The sequence below is a fragment of the Tiliqua scincoides genome, chromosome 6 (assembly GCF_035046505.1).
Source record: "Tiliqua scincoides isolate rTilSci1 chromosome 6, rTilSci1.hap2, whole genome shotgun sequence".
In the NCBI taxonomy this organism is placed as follows: Eukaryota; Metazoa; Chordata; class Lepidosauria; order Squamata; family Scincidae; genus Tiliqua; species Tiliqua scincoides.
This window is the reverse complement of record NC_089826.1, coordinates 67,139,342-67,158,253: the sequence shown is the minus strand read 5'-3', so window position 1 is coordinate 67,158,253 and position 18,912 is coordinate 67,139,342. Positions and strand designations below refer to the sequence as shown.

General features: G+C 41.1%; 1 protein-coding gene across 10 annotated transcripts in view; it reads left to right on the top strand.

Moving 5' to 3' along the window:
- The window catches only part of FIP1L1 (factor interacting with PAPOLA and CPSF1), a 45,073-nt gene that overhangs the window by 7,931 nt on the left and 18,230 nt on the right, over nucleotides 1–18,912 (top strand). For 4 of the 10 annotated variants that reach the window (XM_066632777.1, XM_066632769.1, XM_066632767.1 and 1 more), the window contains exons 4-12: nucleotides 516–619; nucleotides 2,309–2,370; nucleotides 2,963–3,070; nucleotides 3,670–3,800; nucleotides 4,082–4,150; nucleotides 7,572–7,681; nucleotides 10,029–10,136; nucleotides 15,302–15,395; nucleotides 17,406–17,562. In XM_066632777.1, the coding sequence (XP_066488874.1) occupies nucleotides 516–619; nucleotides 2,309–2,370; nucleotides 2,963–3,070; nucleotides 3,670–3,800; nucleotides 4,082–4,150; nucleotides 7,572–7,681; nucleotides 10,029–10,136; nucleotides 15,302–15,395; nucleotides 17,406–17,562 (943 nt within the window). The remainder of the gene's footprint in view (nucleotides 1–515; nucleotides 620–2,308; nucleotides 2,371–2,962; nucleotides 3,071–3,669; nucleotides 3,801–4,081; nucleotides 4,151–7,571; nucleotides 7,682–10,028; nucleotides 10,137–15,301; nucleotides 15,396–17,405; nucleotides 17,563–18,912) is intronic. The other 6 variants (XM_066632773.1, XM_066632772.1, XM_066632771.1 and 3 more) reach the window with 3 other exon arrangements.

The following is an 18,912-nucleotide window of genomic DNA, read 5'->3' as shown; positions in this document are numbered from 1 at the left end:
GATGCATGGTTTGAAGTTGAAACTTGGCTAGCAAAGAAAGGATTAGGCAGCTTTTCTCCACTTGCTATGTATCTGCTCCAAATGAGTTCTTCCAAAAGCTTCTTTTTTGTTACATACACTTGTGTGTAATATGTGGTTTGTCCCGTTTCCTCTTTGACAATGCAGTATGTTTGACCCATCTGTTAGAACTTGTTAAAACATAATGTACTAACTAAATTTAAGAAAGAAAAAGAAATTAGACAAAGGAGAGTGGAATAGGAGAGTCTTCAGTCACTGTTGGAGTATCTGCAAAGAAGTTGCCAAGTGCAATCAGGGTGAAGGAATTCTACATCTGTGGAGCCACCACGGATAAGATCATCCCCCACATCAGTGTCATTCAAGTCTCAAACTGGCAACTGTTGTGAACTGTCAATAATTATTGCTGTAAGATATTTGTGTTAGAAGTGTTTAATGTTAGTTTAAACTTGCTAATCATATAATTGCATATAATGCATTATCACTGTCTTTTATAATAGAAAGTGACAGAAGCGGAGGATGACAGTGACAGTGACAGTGATGATGATGAGGATGATGTCCAGGTCACTATTGGCGATATTAAAACAGGAGCCCCACAGTATGGGTGAGTTGGCTACTGACATTCCAGATCTGAATTTCATCATGTTATAATACTAAAGGTTTTTATCAAAGACAGATTTTTCAGTAGCCACTTTCCTTGCTGAAGTACAATTGCCTCTGGACAGAGAAGCATGTGTACACTTCAAGAGAGTTGAACTTTTAAAAAAATGGTCTGGTTGTCCTGTATGTGTGGGCAGATTGGGAAGTAAATTTTTTTTTTTATGAACCAGCCACTTATGTACATTTATTTACAACTTTTGTCTAAGGCAAAATATGTAAAGCTCAAGCAATACTGTATTTTGTTTTTAAGTATTTTTGCCTAGTTAACTGTTTATGCGTTCGTACCATTCAGGTGATTGTGATTTTTAATGTGAGTTTAATTAGGTTGCAATTTTTAATCAGCAGAATATTAATCAAAATATCTTAATTTTTATTTTAGAAATCAAGGTTTGTGCTGCAAACATATTGAAATTCAGGAAAAGCATGTTAGTTTACATGGGGAAAGGGGGACGCTTAACAAAGCTTTTACCACCTCCAGGGTTCCCTCTGCTTCCTCCTTTCTGGACAGAGCTCCCTTTACAATGCCTCCCTTCATCCTTTTTTCAAAAGGGTCCTGTAGGAACAGTGGTATTCCACTCATAAATTCCTCATAAATGAGGCCTTTGTCTGGAAAGAAGTGGAATGCCTCCTGTCTTAGAGGCTTTCAGGAAGTAGGGAGGGAGGTCATAGAGTCACTCTGTCAGGTAAGTGAGGGACAGGAGCTCAGAGATAGGTGGTGGCTTGTTTAACTAATGCTTTGTTATGCATCCCATTATTTATCTCCACCAGGCATGGAGATTCTAGTTAAAAGAGTTTGGGCACAATCCTAACCAACTTTCCAGCAACGGCATAGCTGTGCCAGCTTGGCATGTACTGCATCATGCAGTCGTAGTGGCCTCCTCAAGTAAGGCAGTGTTTGATCCCTTACCTTGGAGTTGCATTACCCTTACCTCAGTGCTGGAAAGTTGGTTAGGATTGTGCCCTTTGCCACTTAAGTAAGCTTAAAATAAAACAAGTTTTACTGAACAGGCATCCTCCTGTATTCACAGGTCCCATATCTGCAGTTTCACTTATCTACGGTTCTCAAATTCTGCCTCACTGAGTCATAACTCACCTTTTTTTCTTTCGGCAAACATTTTGCTTTTTTTCTCTTGCTTTGGAAAAAAAGCAGATGGTGAGAATCTAGACTCGTAGCTGCTAGAGGAATGCTAGAGGAGGTGACAGTGAGAACACTAACAGGAAGTGCATTCTCACTGTTGCCTCTCTGTAGTATATCTAGCAGCTATGAGTCTAGGTTCTTACAGTCTGCTTCCTGTTCCAAGGTGAAAGGAAGAAAAATATTCCTAGTGCAAAGCGTTTTCAAATGAAGAGAAGTGAGTCATGGGCACAACTGGAGAGGGGATTTTGAGTAGGATTCACTGCTATCTGTGGTAGCTACAGGAACCTATCCCCTGCAGTTACAGATGGATACAGAGAGATGCCTGTATATGGTTTTTGAAGTGGTAATATAATGCAAATTCTTTATTTTCTTTTGGTAATGAAGAATTAGTTGTCTGCAAAATTCTAAGTTTTGTTTCATGTGTGCATAATGAGTGCCAAGGTTAACTGCTGTAAACCTTCCTTTTCTTCATTTAATAAAAGTGTGTTGTTTTAGGTATGGAGCGGCACCTGTTAACCTCAATATCAAAACAGGAGGGCGATCATATGGATCCTCTGGTGAGCATCTTTTGTGACTTAATAGAATTAATAGAATTATGCATTCATTACAGCACTATAGGGAATTATAAAAAAACAGAAATAAGAACAGGGATGCATTTATAGAAAGCTGGAATGATAAATGTTAATTGTTTTTCATCCTCTCATAAGATGACAGGGAGTTGCAATTACATTCTCCTGATAGAGATAACAACCCTGTGAAACAAACTATGCTGAGAAATGCCCTTGGGCACTCAACCGAAAGTCACTTCTGAGATCTCCATTCTCCATAGTCAACATTGGCTCAAAATTTGGAACATTAACACATTTCTGTCCAGTCCACAGGTGTACACATTTGATCCCTGTTGTATATATGCAACGTGTGAAGAAATGGCTTAAGCAGTAAATTATATTTTTGTATGAATGACTTTTGTTTCTCTTTACTCCTTCAGTGTTTCTCCATAGCTCACATTTTTTTATTCCAGTTTTCCACACTGATAGACACCATTCTCCTGTAATATAAGTAATAAGCACTTCCATTTAATGCAGAGCTAGTAATAGTGTTATCTTCCTTGCAGTCATATGTAATTAATCTTTTGACATTTCTTGATAGGGGCAAAAGTGAAAGGGGTCGATCTCGATGCACCAGGAAGCATTAATGGTGTTCCCCTGTTAGAAGTAGATTTGGATTCCTTTGAGGATAAACCTTGGAGAAAACCAGGTAAGAAGTCTTGGGCTGAAATTCAGAAAATAATTACGACAGTGAAATTTAATAGAGGAACAGAAATGCAACTTTTCCATATAGCAAATTAGGAGAAAGTGAAATAATTTTCAAACAAATGAACAGTGCTCACTTTTGTACAGGACCGTATGAATGCAATATAGGTTAAGAAGCAAAATTGCTAGTTCTTTCAAATAAGCAGATAATACTCCAATATTTGACTTTTAAACCCAAAAATATTCCAGTGCATCTGTTTACAAGTACTCATCAGCAAATCAAATTCCTCTGATATGTCGATGGGTGCGTTTTGATACCTTCTAGAAATTCCTTGACCTGTGCAGTTCTGACACAGCGGATATGTTGCTTGGTGGAATGTTTTACTTCTTTGGAACACAATTAATTAATAGTTCCTGGTGGATGTTAGTATATGTTGGAGAAAATAAAGCATACTAATGTGCTTTTCTGAGTGGTTTTTCAGCTATATTTCGCTTATAGAAACCAACAGCTAGCGATCTTAGTGAAAAAGGAACACTGGGTTATTTCCCTTCCTTCATACCAATTGTATTTAATTTCTGAAATGTCTGTTTTTTTCTGTTAAGGTGCTGATCTCTCAGATTATTTCAATTATGGGTTTAATGAAGATACCTGGAAAGCATACTGTGAAAAACAAAAGAGGATACGAATGGGTCTTGAAATTTTACCTGTTACCTCAGCTTCAAGTAAAATGACGGTAATAAATAAAATCTCTGGCATACGAAATGATGGAAATGCTTATCCCTTCTGAAGTTATATATCCACAGTGAATGTTAGAAGTTTGTGTAGTTCAGAAAGTTCATACCATTCCTTCCTATTCCCACCATCCAGAAACGTTGCTCCATTTCGTTGTTGGCCCTTTGTGTTGATAGTGTGGAACCACCAAGCTACAACTAGCCTGTAAGCTGTTGTTAGTTGTAATGTAGCCCATCAGTCCATAATGTGGTATTTTAATGGGCAATGTGTTATTTAACTTAGGCCGAAGACATTGCTATGGAAGTAACTCCAGGGGCAGAGATTCCAGAAGGGAGATACAATCTTTTTAAGGTGAATGTTGGTAAACTTTCCTAAGTCACTCTAATTACTGTTTGCCATATCACTCCAAAGATATGAGTCTAAGCAGAATTGGACTTAGCCATCTTTTCCAAGTTTTATGATGTGTCTTCTGGATGTGCTGCATGTAAAACCCTGTATTTTACCTTGCTGCTGCAAGCCTGTGACTTAATGGCCTAATGCACTAATTACTACTATAACAGCTATTTAACTTGATATCTGCTGCATCCGTCTAGCAAGATGAATTGTTACTTTAAGAATGTGTTGTCTAATATGAGTATAGCTGTATCTTTTCTATCTAGTATTTGTTCAGATCAGAAAGTACGGGTGCAATCCTAACCCCTTATGTCAGTACTTTCCAGCACTGGCTTAGTGGTGCCAATGGGACGTGTGCTGCATCCTACAGTTGGGTGTCACTCACAGAGGCCTCCTCAAAGTAAGGGAATGTTTGTTCCCTTACCTTAGAGCTGCATTGCCCTTAAGTCAGTGCTGGAAAGCACTGATATAAAGCGTAAGGATTGCGCCCTAAGTCAGGATTAGAACATGAACAAAATAAGAGACAGTTGAATTGGCAGATTTTCTATTTCATCTAGATCAAGTATGACCCACTTTTATATTCTGGGGGGCCCACTCTATCTTCCAGACACTAGTCCAGGAATCATGACAATCTCTTTCTCAAATATCTTAAAGTTGGCAATACATAGCCATAAGAACAGGAATCCCAAGATCTTGGATGGCCTTGGTAGCTTGTCATTTGTGACTTCCACTGATCCATCCCCTCTGGTTGCATGGATGACAGAATGAGGAGCCCCATTGAGATTTTGAGACACGGGCTATTTAGAGTATAGCCTGAGAGAATAATACATTAAAACATATATGAATTATTATTGCTTTTCCTTGAAAACAAAACCTGGGTAAAACATTTCTTTATGCACAATTAAAAGGTGGTGATTTCTCCCTCACTGGAGATCTTCAGGCAGAGATTTGACAGACACCTCTGGCGATATTCTAGGAAGATTTCCTGTTAGTCGGGGCTGGGCTGGATGACCTTGTGGGTCCTTTCCAATTCTATGATTCTATGAAAATTTGATTGGGCGACCAGGGGCCAGATGAAACTTGCTTAGCCAGCTGAATCTGGCCAGTGGTCTGCCAGTTGAAAGTTCCTATTTTGTAAAACGTTCTTGTATAATTAGTTTTACAATGCAAACAAGAATACTGGTTTGCTCCCACCTCCAGTTATGACTTCCCATTTGTAATGAGGGGAAGTATTTTATTCTTGTATAGTTGAGAGATACATGTATTTGGACTCAATGGTAGCGTATTAATTTTCCTGTTCATTATGTAAGTGAGCTTGTGCAGCAGTGTTTAATAGAATGCCATCAGGATACTTACAATACTTACACCTGACCAGGTTTTCCATTATTGGACTATGTATAGTATTCATCCAGCAGTTGAGACAGGAGAGCTGATTGAAATAACCCTTGAGAAGACTGATGGGTAACAATGATGATTTGAGGCTGACTTCTCCTGGTTTATTATGTTTTTATCACATCCATCCTCCAAGGAAGGTGGCACTTAAGCTTCACAGCAGTACCAAGATGTAGTGACTTCTCAGTTACCTAGTGAATTTCGAAATTGAGGATTTGATCCAGGCTCTCCTACACTCAGATCTAATCACTGCGTCATTAAAACTCTCTGTAGAAATGAGCAGACTTGGGGTGTCCTAAACCTTCATTGTGATTAGATTTCTGCATCCCACATTCTTGATTATCAGTTCTTTTATCCAGTGGTGACATTACTGTAACTCTTTGTCTGTGATTCTGGTCTAGTTTGTCATTTATGCTTTTTATAATATAAAGCAGGGTTCTCCAAACTTTTTGGCTAGAGGGCCGCATGAAATATCTGGCACAGTGCTGAGGGCCGGAAAAAAATTTAAATATAAAATTTAAATAAATAAATTAGAGATGGAACTTAGATGAATGAATAAATGAATGAGTGGGCTCATTCACTCAGCCTCTCTGGCCCTCAGAACACCCTCCAGATGCAATCAGAGCACAGCTCTGGTCATGTTCAGTCGAGTGGGCCAGAGGCTTTCAGGGGACAAGAGACTGGCTGCAGGCCAGATAGAGGCTGGCTGCGGGCCGCATCTGGCCCCCTGGCCAGGGTTTGGAGACCCCTGATATAAAGGCTGAATCTGCTGTGTTTAGACAGGGGTGGATCCCTATAAGCTTATTGCACAAATACTCCAATATAGTTTTCGGGTGTCACTTTGGATTCCCAGATTAGCATCTGTGACATGGTCTGGTTGACGTTCCCAGCCTTAAGGAACTTGAAGATAGCTCTGCAGTAGTATTTTTGTGTGTTAGCCGTCTAACTCCAACATTACAATGTTCTTTTTGCCCAAGCAGTGAAAGAAGTTGTCGCCCATTCCATGGCAGTAATTTTTACTTTTTTCTGGACAGTTGACTTAATGGCACCCATTATATTTAAAAAAAATTTTTTTTCCCTTGTCTTGGCTTAGATGTGAATGTGTACTTTGGTTTGCTTGAAGAAGAATGTTCTTAGCCAGTAGAAAGTAATTTTAAAAAATGATGGGGCCATGTACAAGAAAGTCTACAGAAGAATTTAGATTTATACAGTCCTTGCTTAAATAGTTATAATTTTGGAATTTGAAAATTTAGAGATGGTGTACGCGTTTGTAGTCTTGAATGTTAGAAAAGCAGTAGCGTGGAGAAATAATCTCAAAAAATAATCAGATTTAAAGAAAATATAAATATGTTGTTATGGCAATTCTACTTTGCTTTTTTCCTACAGATGCTGTGAGGAAATGCCTTCCCACAGTGGAGACAGTCTGAGTTTGTGTTTCTGTCTGGTAGAGGCTGAGATAGTCAAACCTTTTACAAACTCCATTGTATTGTAATTCTTGCTTTCTGCCCTTCTCCCAATGAAGACCTATGCTCGACTATAAGACTTATATAGGCTGCATCAGAATGATTCATATCCTGACATCCAAGGATCTCTTTCGCTTACCGAGAAGTTTGGACATGTCCAGCGGAGTTCTGGATTCCCCCCCCCCCTCTCTTTGGACAGTAGACCCTAATGCCATATCATTAACAAAAAACTAAACTGTTTTTTGAAAATCCTCCTCAGTTTCAAAATTTGCCATACGGCATGCAAGGAGGGTTTCTGTTTCAGAAACAGAAGTTCAAAATTCTATTGGGCATGTAGAACTAGCTTTGTGGAACTTTGGCTCCAAGTCATAATGTACCTGTCTGAAATGTGCTAGGTTGACTAGCCATAATGTATCAGAAATTGTGGGGTTTGTTTTATTGTTTGTGTTATTGGAGGGATATGTCATTCTAGTTAGACTGTCAGTCTAGGTTAGATTGTGCTAATGAAGAACCTTATTCTGAAGGTACAGCAGGGCAGAACTGGAATCATGGAGAAAGATATACCACTGCAACCAACCAAAGCTGAATTTACGTCTCCTCCACCCTTACTCAAGACGGGAATCCCATCAAACAGGTCAGTTGTTCAATCATGTTTTCAAATATCTGTAGAGAGGAAACCTCTTTCACTTCTTGCAATTGTTTTGGAAACACTTGTTGCCCCCCCTTCAGCTTGTTTATAGTTTCATGCTTCGCTCTGTAAACCTAGACATTTTTGGAGATGCATAAAATAACGTATGACCAAGAAAAACGAAAAGCATTTCAAATATGTTTTAGTTATACGTATTGGTAGGAATGAGGATTGTTTTGGTTCTTGTGTTTATGTATCACTGCTGAATAAACAGAGATAATTATTTGGTTTCTTGTATTGCCAGCAAACCATGGTTTGGCAATATCTGCATGAGCCCTGTGCTCATGTTCTCTTTCTTGCTTCTTTCTCTTGTGTGTTCTACTTGGTTACTAACTTCCCTGCTTTCAGCAAACCATGGTTTGTTTTTGCATCAGAACTAGCGACCTATTGTTTGTGAAAGGCCTGCAAACCAGAATCTGATCAGGATTGTTTCATTTGCAAAAGAAGGCGGCCATTTTTAAGCTTCCTTCTCCCCTCTTAAATATGTATTTTCTTTCATATGCCTCAGTGAACCCACTCAGTTCCTTGTGTGTGGCAAATGGACCCCTCCATTGCTAGTGAGCACCCCTGCACTTCTAGAAGAATCCTTGCTCACCTTTCCTCTCCTGATCTGCATGCTGGACTCAGCAAAGAACACCACCAGCACTTTGTAGTTGACTTTTGCAGACTATAGCTTGGCAGCAAAAGAAGTCTTGCTTCCCCCCCCCCCGTTCCATTCCAGTTTCATTTTTTGCAGGAGGCAGAGGTGAGGCAGGTGAAGGAGTGCATTTGATACACGAAAACCCAAATTGAAGAAGAAAAAGATCATTTGTTTTTTGCCACAGAGAGTGGAGAGGTAGTTTATTTTCAGCAGGTTTTGCAGAAAGTGCCAGCTGTGCTGCTCTGCTGCTGGAATGAAAACAGTGAGAAACGGGGAGAGAACACACAGATTCCGTTCTCCCTGGAAGAAACTAGGTCAAGAAGGGGGGTCAAGAAGGGGTCAAGATGTTTTCATCCCATTAGGTCTTTGAAGGAGACAGCAGAAATTTTGCTATTGTCTCCTAGGATCATGGAAAGGGAGACAAAAATCACCCCCATCCATTTGTTTCCTTTCTCTCTGGAGGAAAGGAGATACTGAGAAAGAGTGAACCTCATTGCAGGACAGAAAAGCAACTGCTGTGTGCATCTTCAGCAAAGGTCAAACACCCCTTTATCTCCTGTATACTCTGCCCATGTCCAGTACTCAGGAAAGCAAGAGCTCAGTACAAGTCAGGGATTTCAGTGAACCAAATTTTGTGGACTGATGGTGTTGCTCTAATTGAAGTTTGTGTGCCTGGTTCGGAATAATCTGTTCATATTAGGGCAGTTGTTCTCAAACTTTTAGCACCAGGACTCACTTTTTAGAATGAGAATCTGTCAGGACCCACCAGAAGTGATGTCATGGCCAGAAGTGACACCATCAAGCAGGAAGAGTTTTAACAATTCTAGGCTGCAATCCTACCCATACTTACCCAGGAGTTAGTCCCATTTACTATTATTGTTAAAAGCATATACATATTAGGCCGCAATCCTAACAGATTTTCCAGCAGTGACATAAGGGCAGTGCAACTCCGAGGTAAGGGAATAAACATTACCCTACCTTGAGGAGGCCTTCGTGACTGCCCCACAATTGCATGATGCAGCACATGCCCCACTGGCACAGCTATGCCAGTGCTGGAAAGTTGGTTAGGATTGCGCCCTTAGCCTGTTAAAAGTACAGATCTGTAACATTTCCCCAAATGCAGTCACATACCATGGTAGCATCTAGTCTAATATATTAAAAATAAAATATTGAAATGAACGGGAACTCACCTGTAGTTGGCTTGGGACTCACCTAGTTGGACAAACACTGAGTTAGGGGCTATATCTGGAGTCATCCTTGCATTAAAATGGTTTCGCCTTAAATTTCAAAAGCAAGTGTAGTAAAACACAGTGGTATGCATGCTGTACATAGTTAGACTTGAAGTTTAAATCAATGGCCTATTCCTCAGATCCTAGAATCAAGAACTTTTTAAATAGTTAGTTAGGGGAAGTGAAAGTATAAATTGTATTTTAAAAATTGAGTTAGTAAAGGAGACTGCATGTGAACTTTGTAAATATGTTGATACAGTTTCTAGTCTCTTTTTAGAGCTGATGCTAGTTAGCACCTAATGATCTGATAGGTGATGGAGGATAGGAACAAATGAAGGTAAAAAATGATAGGAGATAGAGAATCTGTATAAAACGTAAGATAGAAACATAAGAAAAGAAAGACCTAGAAAATTTATTTCACCAGAAACAGCGCCTCTTCTCAGTCTCAGATGAGTTCTACAGCTAGGAAAACCAGTTCAGGCATCGGGAAGTGGCAGGAACGTTATGGGAGGGCTGAATCGCCAGAACTAAGGTAAGATAAATTTAAAATAACATTATTCTTTTTGTCTTGTGATGTCAAATTTTGGTTATCAGTTGGACAGAATCCCAGTTGACATCATTTTGAAAATGTGGCCTAGAAAAGGCCACAGTATAACATTCTTGACTTAAGCATATGACCAGATAATTGAGCACACCTGCTCTCTCTCTTACTGAACATTGTAGGGCTAGGAAAGATGCCTGTCTGAAATCCTAGAGAAACTACTGCCAGTCATTGTAGACAATATTGAGACAGTATAAGGCATCTTCATCTGATCAAATAATACCTTATGTAAAAATAGTTCCTTTCACCAACTACAAAGTGGTTTGTAAACCTAATGTAATTTCTCAGAATGAGATGTTTTATATCCAAAGCATCTCTACAAGCATGGAATCATAGATTGTTAGAGTTGGAAGTCACTTTGGAGGTCATCCGGTCCAACACCCATTCAGTGCAGATGATTACAGTATCCCTGATAGGTGGCTGTCAACCTCTGCTTGAAAACTTCCAATAAGGGACAGTCCACAACTGCACAAGGCAGATTGTTGCAGTACTGGACAACTCTTACAGTTAGGAAAGCCCTCCTCATGTTTGGCCTAAATCTCCTTTTCTCTGTTTTCAACTTACTGGTTATAGTCCTGCTCCCAGGACCTACAGAGAGTAAGTCTTTCCCTTCTTCCACATGAAAGCTATTTGTGTATTTAAAGATGGCAGGATCTACCCACAGCTTCTCTCATTGTTACTAACATTTCAACTTTTGTAAGTTACTACTTGGATATGTATATCTTCCCTGCCCCTCAAAAGGTATGCTGCGTCTATAACAGTCATACCTTGGTATCTGTAGATTTGGTATTGGTTTCAGTTATCACCTGCGGATACTGGGGATACCCTTTAAAAAGATAGGGAAAGTGGAGGAGAATGCTAAAAATAGCTCTGTTTACCTTAATGCAGCAAAATCACTATGTTCTCAGGGCTTTAGGCAGTCTTTCAAGCTGCCTGCAGCCTCTTTCTGATCGCACTGAGGCTCCTTCTTTCACTCAATGTTGCCCCACAATGTGTCGCGACAAGAGACGGAGTGCATTGTGATGCATTCTGGAGCGTCATTGAGTGATAAGTGGAGCCTCAGCACAACCAAGACTAGGCTTCAGGCAGCTCGGAGGATTACCTGAAACCCTGAAAACGCAGTGGTTTCACAGTGCTAAGTTAAACAGCACTTTTCGTGTTCTTCACTTTCCCTGTCTTTTTAAAGGGAGATTCCAGTATCCATGGATCTCTGGTATACGCAGGGAGGGCGTCTGGAATGGAACCCCCATGAATACCAGAGCATGCCTGTATTCCTACTTGGTTGCATTAGTGAGGGAATGATAGGTTGAAGTACAGTTTCAGAATGCTAAATGCTAAGGATTACTTAGTGCAGGGCTTTTCAAACTGGGGTGTCGTGACGCCCCAGCCTGTGGCCCCTGGCCCCTGCCCCCATAAGGGGCAGGGCAGCCTGGAGGCAGGGAGGAGGCAATGGCGTGATCCCCAGGATCGCACCACTCAGGAGGGCTGCAGGGGGTGCAGGGAGCCCAGCGCGACCTGCAGCAGGGCTCCCCGCAGCAGTGAAAGTGGATGCGGAGCAATCAAGGCGCGATTGCTCCACATCCACTTTCACTGCTGCAGGGAGCTCTGTTGCAGGTCGCACCGGGCTCCCCACACCCCTGGGAGGCTGCAGTGCAGGGGCTTGGGTACGTGTACCCAAGCTGCTGCAGCCTCCTTGAGCGGCGCGATCCTGGGGATCACGCCGCTACCTTTCCCTGCCCCTGCTGCCTCTTCCTTCCCACCCACACAAGAACTTAGTGGCTCTCAAATTCCCCCAGAGAGTTTGAAAACCACTGACTTAGGTGTTGCTTATTGCAAGTACTATATTGGTTTGTTTTCTTTCGATCTTTATTAACTGAAATTAAGATATGTAAGATAACCTGTGTTGCAGAAAATCTTTGTTCATTTTTGTTGATTTCAGATTAGCCTTGTAGTTCTGTGTAAATGTTGATTTGCATTTTTCATACTGATTGAATGAATTTATACAAATTCAATAATGCTATCATTCTGGATAAAGGGTCGTGATTTTTCCAATGTATAGCATTTTAAATACTTAGTGCTACTGTATACCTGTTGCTAATGAAAAATTCATCCTTTTGTCATTTTTTAGTTATGCAGTTACTGCAATAAGTTTGTTATCGTGAAAATCTATTGTCTCTGTGTTTCAAAACTTAGTCTAGAATGCATTAAAGGTATCATAAGGATTGTGTTAGTCTTCTGCTTTTAGTTTGTGTTCCACACTTGCATGAAATATTATTGAAACTTTAGAAGCTTTACTTAGGATATATTTTCATCAGTTGTTTATGAATTTTGGCTTCTTAACTAGCATGGCATTCATTTATCTGTATTTTTTGCATATGGTAGCTAATATTTTGATTTAATTTATTTTTGTTTAATAAGTTGTCATTGCCAAAATATTTCACTTCTTTGGCCACATGCATATTGCAGTGATGGAGAATGTTGGTTCTTAGGGTGCCAATTAGTACTTTCCCTTCTACAGTTATTAGAATAGAAATAGTAACTTTGACAGTCAGCCATTAGCATGGTCAACTCTGGCATGGGTTCTATAAACCAGCTAGATAAGTCTGTAATCCTGTAAACATGTTCCTGGGAGTAATGCCCATTGAACTTAATATTATTATTATACTATTAATTAATAATTAATAATATTATTATTATACTATTAATGACTATTATTATTATTAATAGAACTTACTTCTGAGTAGACATTGTAGGGCACAATGTAGACATTGTAGGGCACAATCCTATCTTGTGCTGGAACAGGCAAACCTGAAGGCTTGCGCTGTATCCAGCGTGAGATAGGGCTCCACAGTGGCTCAGTCAAAGGTGAGGAAACGCCACCTCCTGAGTTGGCACAAGTCCAAGGAGAGTGGAGCAGATTGAAGCCGCTCCACACTACTCGGGGAACAGGGTTGGGATCTGACATAACTGCCGGGTCCCAGCCCCGCCTCCCGCCCGCCCGCTTGCCCCCGGGACCGCCAACTCCCCACCCGAGCTGGGCCAACGCAAAACTTGCCCTGCAAGCCACCACGGAGGCTGGATGCAGCCTCTGTGTGCCAGCGTACCTCCGTGCACTGGTACCCCATGCACCGGCTTGCTCCCAAGGAGGTGCAATCGTGCTTTACGGCACATTTGTGACCCTCCTAGGCTAAGTCATTCTTAGGATTGTGCTGGTAGTATAAGTAAACTAATCTGCACCATCCCCCTCCCCAGTATCTGAATACTTGGAGGTAAAAATAATTACTGACAAAAAAGTGCTAGTATATTGGTTTTGTTTCATATTGAGAGAGAGAGAGAGAGCACTTGATTTTATCTTACTTTCTTTGGATGTGATCCAGCCCCATTAAAGTAAATGGGAATGTTGCCATTTACTTCAGTAGGGTGTGAACTATAACCTTTTATTTAGAAACCACCCAACAAAGTTGTATGCATCCCCAGAGGTGTATGTCAAAGCAGATTTGGAAAGCTGCCTATCAGTGCATCAAAATGAGTTATGTTTGAGGTAGAACTGCCAATTCTAGAATTGGTCTGACTTTTGTTCTCTCCTTCCAGGCAGAGTATGAGCTTGAAATATGGTTCTTTACTGCAGCTAGGCATTAGAAGGATGAGTTAATAGTAGTAAGCCAGATTTTGCCCTGAAGCCTCCTGAGGACATCTCATGCCAACCAGGAAGAAAGAGAGGCATTGGGAGTAGTGACAACGGAACTTTCTAGAAGTTCACTGGGGATTGGATGTGTAGGGCTGGACTGAACTCATCACTTTCCATCTCTTCTTCCAAATTGTTCTCCTGAACAAAGAATTACTTACCAGCCTGCCCTTGTTTGGGTGGCTCCATGGTGAAAGAATTGTGGCTTAGTGATTAGAGCGTATGTTTTGCATGCAGACAGTAACAAGTTTAATCCTCGACATCTCCATGCAGGGCAGAGAACAATTGCTGTCTGAAACTCTAGAAAGCCACTGCCCAACTGTCTTGACAATACTGACTTAGAGCCCAATCCTATGGTGTGCACTGCGCCTCTGTGGTATGGACCACAGTCGCAAACGTGCCATAAGGCACGTTTGTGGGGCTTACCGCCGGGCTTCCGCCAGAGGCGGCTCAGCAGCGGCCGGCGCTGAGCCACTGCTCGGCGGGCACCTGGATTCTGCAGCTTGGTGGTTTCTGTGACTGCCAGGCTGCAGAACGGGGAATGGGGGCGTTCCCAGGGGTGTAGGGGAGGCGTCCCAGGGAGGAAGGAGGCGTTCCTGGGGGAGTTCCCGGGGTTGGGGGAGAGGCGGGTCTGCGGAGCTCCTTCATGAGCGCCTTCACTTTAGCAGCGACCAGACAGTTGCCGCTAAAATGAGTAGTCCCATTGCGGAACTGCTTCCCTTACTCGAGGGAAGGGGACAAACATCCCCTTCTCCCGAGGAGCCTCCCACGATAGCACAGGAGGCTCGGGATCCGGTGGGAGCCCTTTGTGGAGCTGCCGGATGCCACAGCTCCAGGCAGCTTAGTATTGGGCTGCCCGAAAACCAGTGGTCTGATTCAGTATAGGGAGCTTCACACAATCTTTGCTGTGATATCTGTGTTATGTACTGTAGTGCTGAATCACCTTATTTTAGTACCTTCTTATTTACTTTATCCTTTTCTCTGTCTCATGTACTGTTTTGCAATGTCAGCTTCTACCAGCTCTACCTTGAATTTCAGAGTTTTATTCTTTTTCAGTAAAAAAGAGAGCAAAGGTAGTAGCTATGTAAAATATTTTCTCTTTACCTATTCCCTATATTCTTACTTGAGGATACTTTGATAGATACTTGATAGAATTCTTATGTGATGGATCTTTTCTTTTGAGATAGCTCATCATCTCGTAAGTAAATTGTGCTGCCTTTTATAAATAAAAAAGCAAGAAAGGCTTTCATTGACAGTTCTATCCGTGTTGAATAACTACCTTTAGAAACCTGTATACACCACATGTAACTGGTCAGAGGTCCATTTCTTAAGTGTTTCTCTTGGTTATTTTGTTTTTCGTGTGTATCTGTGTAATATTTCTTATATATCCATTTGTTTTATTTTTTTCCAGGAGACTTTCTGGTACAATAGATGTGATTGGGCAGACCATAACAATCAGCCGAGTAGAAGGAAGGCGGCGTGCCAATGAAAACAGCAACATTCAGGTTTCCTTCTTATTCATGCATTAGTATGATAATGGACTTTTTCTTGCACCCTAACTTCAGTTTAAACATGCTCAATGTAAATAAAATAATGTAATGTAATGTCGTATTAAAGTAATGTATTATAATTATAATGTATAATTATAATGTAATGTAATTAATGTAAATAAAAGGATCTATTTATAGATAGATATAGATATATAGATATAATGTATATATATAATACATATACATATAATGTATATATGTGTGTGTGTGTGTGTGTGTGTGTATATGTATGTGTGTATATATATTGAACATATGTGTGTATATACAGGGTGACCCAAAAGTAGGTGAACAGTAGGTGGAATAAATGTTATCATTTACTGTCCACCTGTGTGTGTGTGTGTGTGTACACACACACATATACAGGTGGACAGTAAATGATAACATTTATTCCACCTACTGTCCACCTACTTTTGGGTCACCCTGTTTAAAATTCTTTCCAACTTTTAAGTTATATATGCAAACTCCCTGTCTTCTCAAGTCCTGTGGTGAGTATGTGGTATGTACTGGAGTATTTGCCTTTCTGCTGGGTTTTTGCAGAACATACAAGCAGTCTCTTGCTGTTGCTGTCTCTTCCAAAATACCAACAGTAAGAGAGAGAAACTGATTCCTTTGTTTAGAATGGAAGAGACAAAATGGAGGCATAGTTTTTTTTCTGCAAGAAAAGTAGTTGCTTGTCTCCTTGGGGTCTTACAGAAAGCAGTAACACTTTGCTGCTGACTGCATCCAAAACTTCAGTTGTCCTTTCCGCTTTCAGTTCTGTGTGGAGAAAAGAGATGGTTTATTTCCCTTCTCACTGAAATTTTGCAAGAAGGAGCAGTAGCTTTCTGCAAAAGCCCAACTTTTCAGGGCAGAAACGGCCTACCCATTCTTCCCTGTTTTCTTTGGAGGAGTGGAGGTAGTTTCTTTCATTTAAAATTAGCTTTTTGAAGGTGGCAGCAGTATGCACCCCCTCACTGTTGCCTCATGCAGAAACCAAATGGGAGGAGGAAGAACTACCTTGTTTCTTCCACAGAGAAGGGAAAGAAAGGTGACAGAGTTTTTATCCTTAGTAGATTTTGGCAGGAGCGAGGCACAGCTGGAACTTAATGAAAAAAGCCCAACTTTTAGGAAAGTAACTGCCTTTCTTTCCCTCTCCTGTCCCTGTGGAGGAGAACAGAGGCAGTTTTTCTTTTGTGATTGGGATTTTTGTAGAATGCATTAGCTGTATCACGATTCTGTATCACGATTCTGGCAAAGATACGACAGGAGAAGAACTGAGGCTACCCTCTTTTTCTCCCCTGGAAAAAACAGAACTTTCAGGTTGCTGGAATCTTGAGGTTTTTACAAGAGGCAGCAGTGAGGTGCTGCTGGTACTATTTCAGGAGATTCTCAGAAGAAAATGCTACCTTTTCCACAAAGAACAAGGGAAGAGAAGCAGAAGTGCTCTTCCACAAATAGGGCCTCTGCTGCAGACAAAGGGGTGCTTGTCAGTGGAGGTAGTGCAGTTGTCAGTAGCAAGGAGAAAAATGAATTTTTGGTTGAAGCTTGGCTTCAAGGTAGAGAAGTGTATGGTGCTGCTTTTGTAGCATAGAACTGGATCCATTGCTAGATCCAGAAATACTCGTGCTCCATGTCATAAAAAGACATAATTTTATGACAGTTGCCTGATGTCATGTACAATCATTTCCTTTTGCTGTTTAACTTATGACTTCCATTGTTGTTATAAATAAGAATGCTTATGAAAATTTTTTCACAGCATTCCAAATGCTAGCCTCACATTTGCTTAGATTATTCTCTCTGGTTCTAGCCGTTCATTGTTTATATTTACTGTGCCAGAGTGTGTTGCTTTCCCTCTTTTTCTGTAAGAAGGCAAATGTGTATGTTCCTTGGTTTCAGAATACTTTTCATTATTCTTGAAATGAAGGGAAATAAGTATTTTTGAATGCTTCTTTAAAGGGAAGTTAAAATATTACTTTTGCTTTGTAGGTTCTTTCTGAACGCTCCAGTGCTGATGTAGACAACAGTTTTACCAAGCCCCCTCCATTTTTCCCTCCAGGAGCTCCTCCCACCCATCTTCCACCACCACCTTTTCTTCCACCTCCTCCATCAGTCAGTACTGCTCCCCCTCTGATTCCTCCTCCAGGTAAAAAAAAAAGAAAAAACTGAGTCAGAGAGAGAGAAAAAATAATTTGCAGAGTTCCTATTTCAGTAGTCCTGACACAAAGCTAAATTTGTGGATGTCAGTACATTTCATATTGTTTATAACTTGGTTGTCCTTCAGATCAGCAAACTGTTTGGAATTTACTTGAAAGCTTCTTAGTATTTGTATTCACTCCTCACAAAAAGAAACTTGTTTTTTGCAAACAATCTTTTTATTTGTTGTTCCTCACCTCTTCTTGCAAGTGCCTTTGCATTTGCATTTTCTTGTTCAAGTGTGAAGATCACCTTACTTTGGTGAAATTGCACTCAGCTGCAGTTGGTTTTAGTGTAAGTGTTGGCAGCTGATGGCCTGCAGCAGCATCAGCCCAGGGAAAGTGACCAGCTGGCTCAAGAATAGGGAGGTGGTTATACTAGCTTTTCTCCTATTAAGTAGGTATGATGCAGAATTTTTACAAGCTTTGAATTCCTGGAAGAATTGAAATTAAGCGCAATGTTTAACTTACAAACTTAAAAGTGTTTAACAGTATGGTCATGTAATACATAATGTATAGTTTAGTTGACATACTTGCATAAATGACATACTTTTAGAAGTAGATTTATAAGTGTAGTATGCATTCTGCTTTGTTAAAATTCAGATCATAATTACAAAAGTAACTAAGGGCACAATCCTAACTGCGTCCTAGGCCAGCGCAAGTCCCTTGTGCTGACCCAGGAGAATCGTAAATGTGCCGCAAAACACATTTATGCCTCCTCAGGAGTCGTCTGGGTTGACTGGGCCGCAGGCACTCACGTCAGCCCTTGGAGGCTGCATCCAGCCTCTGCGCCAACTTGGGGAGGGAGGGTTGTGTTGGTGAGCTTGGCCGACACAGGGTCTGGGGAGGGCAGGGAGGGTGGCATTCTGGGGCAGGGAGAGGGCGGACCTGGGGGCGGGCGGGCAAGAAATGGGAGGCGGGTCTGGGACCCGGCTGTTATACCAGTTCCCAACCCCATTCTCCGAAAAGCGCGAACTGCCCTGGTCAGTCCGTTCTCCTTGTACTTCTGCCACCTCCTGAGATGGTACAAGTTCGAGGAGACCCATTGGGGCTGTGCTTTCTCCTTGCCTTCTGCTGAGCCACTTCTGGCCCCAGTCTTGCATTGGATACAGTGCAGGCCTCCTGGCCTGCCTGTTCCACACAAGATAGGATTGCTCTGCACGTAACTAAGGCAGTGGATTATGATTTTTTGCTAGCTGGCAAATGGGGTAAAAAGGTTCAGAGTAGGAGTCGTCAACTTTATGAGTAAATATAGTTATTATTTGGCCTTTAAATGTTAAATATAGGTGCCCCCCATATCT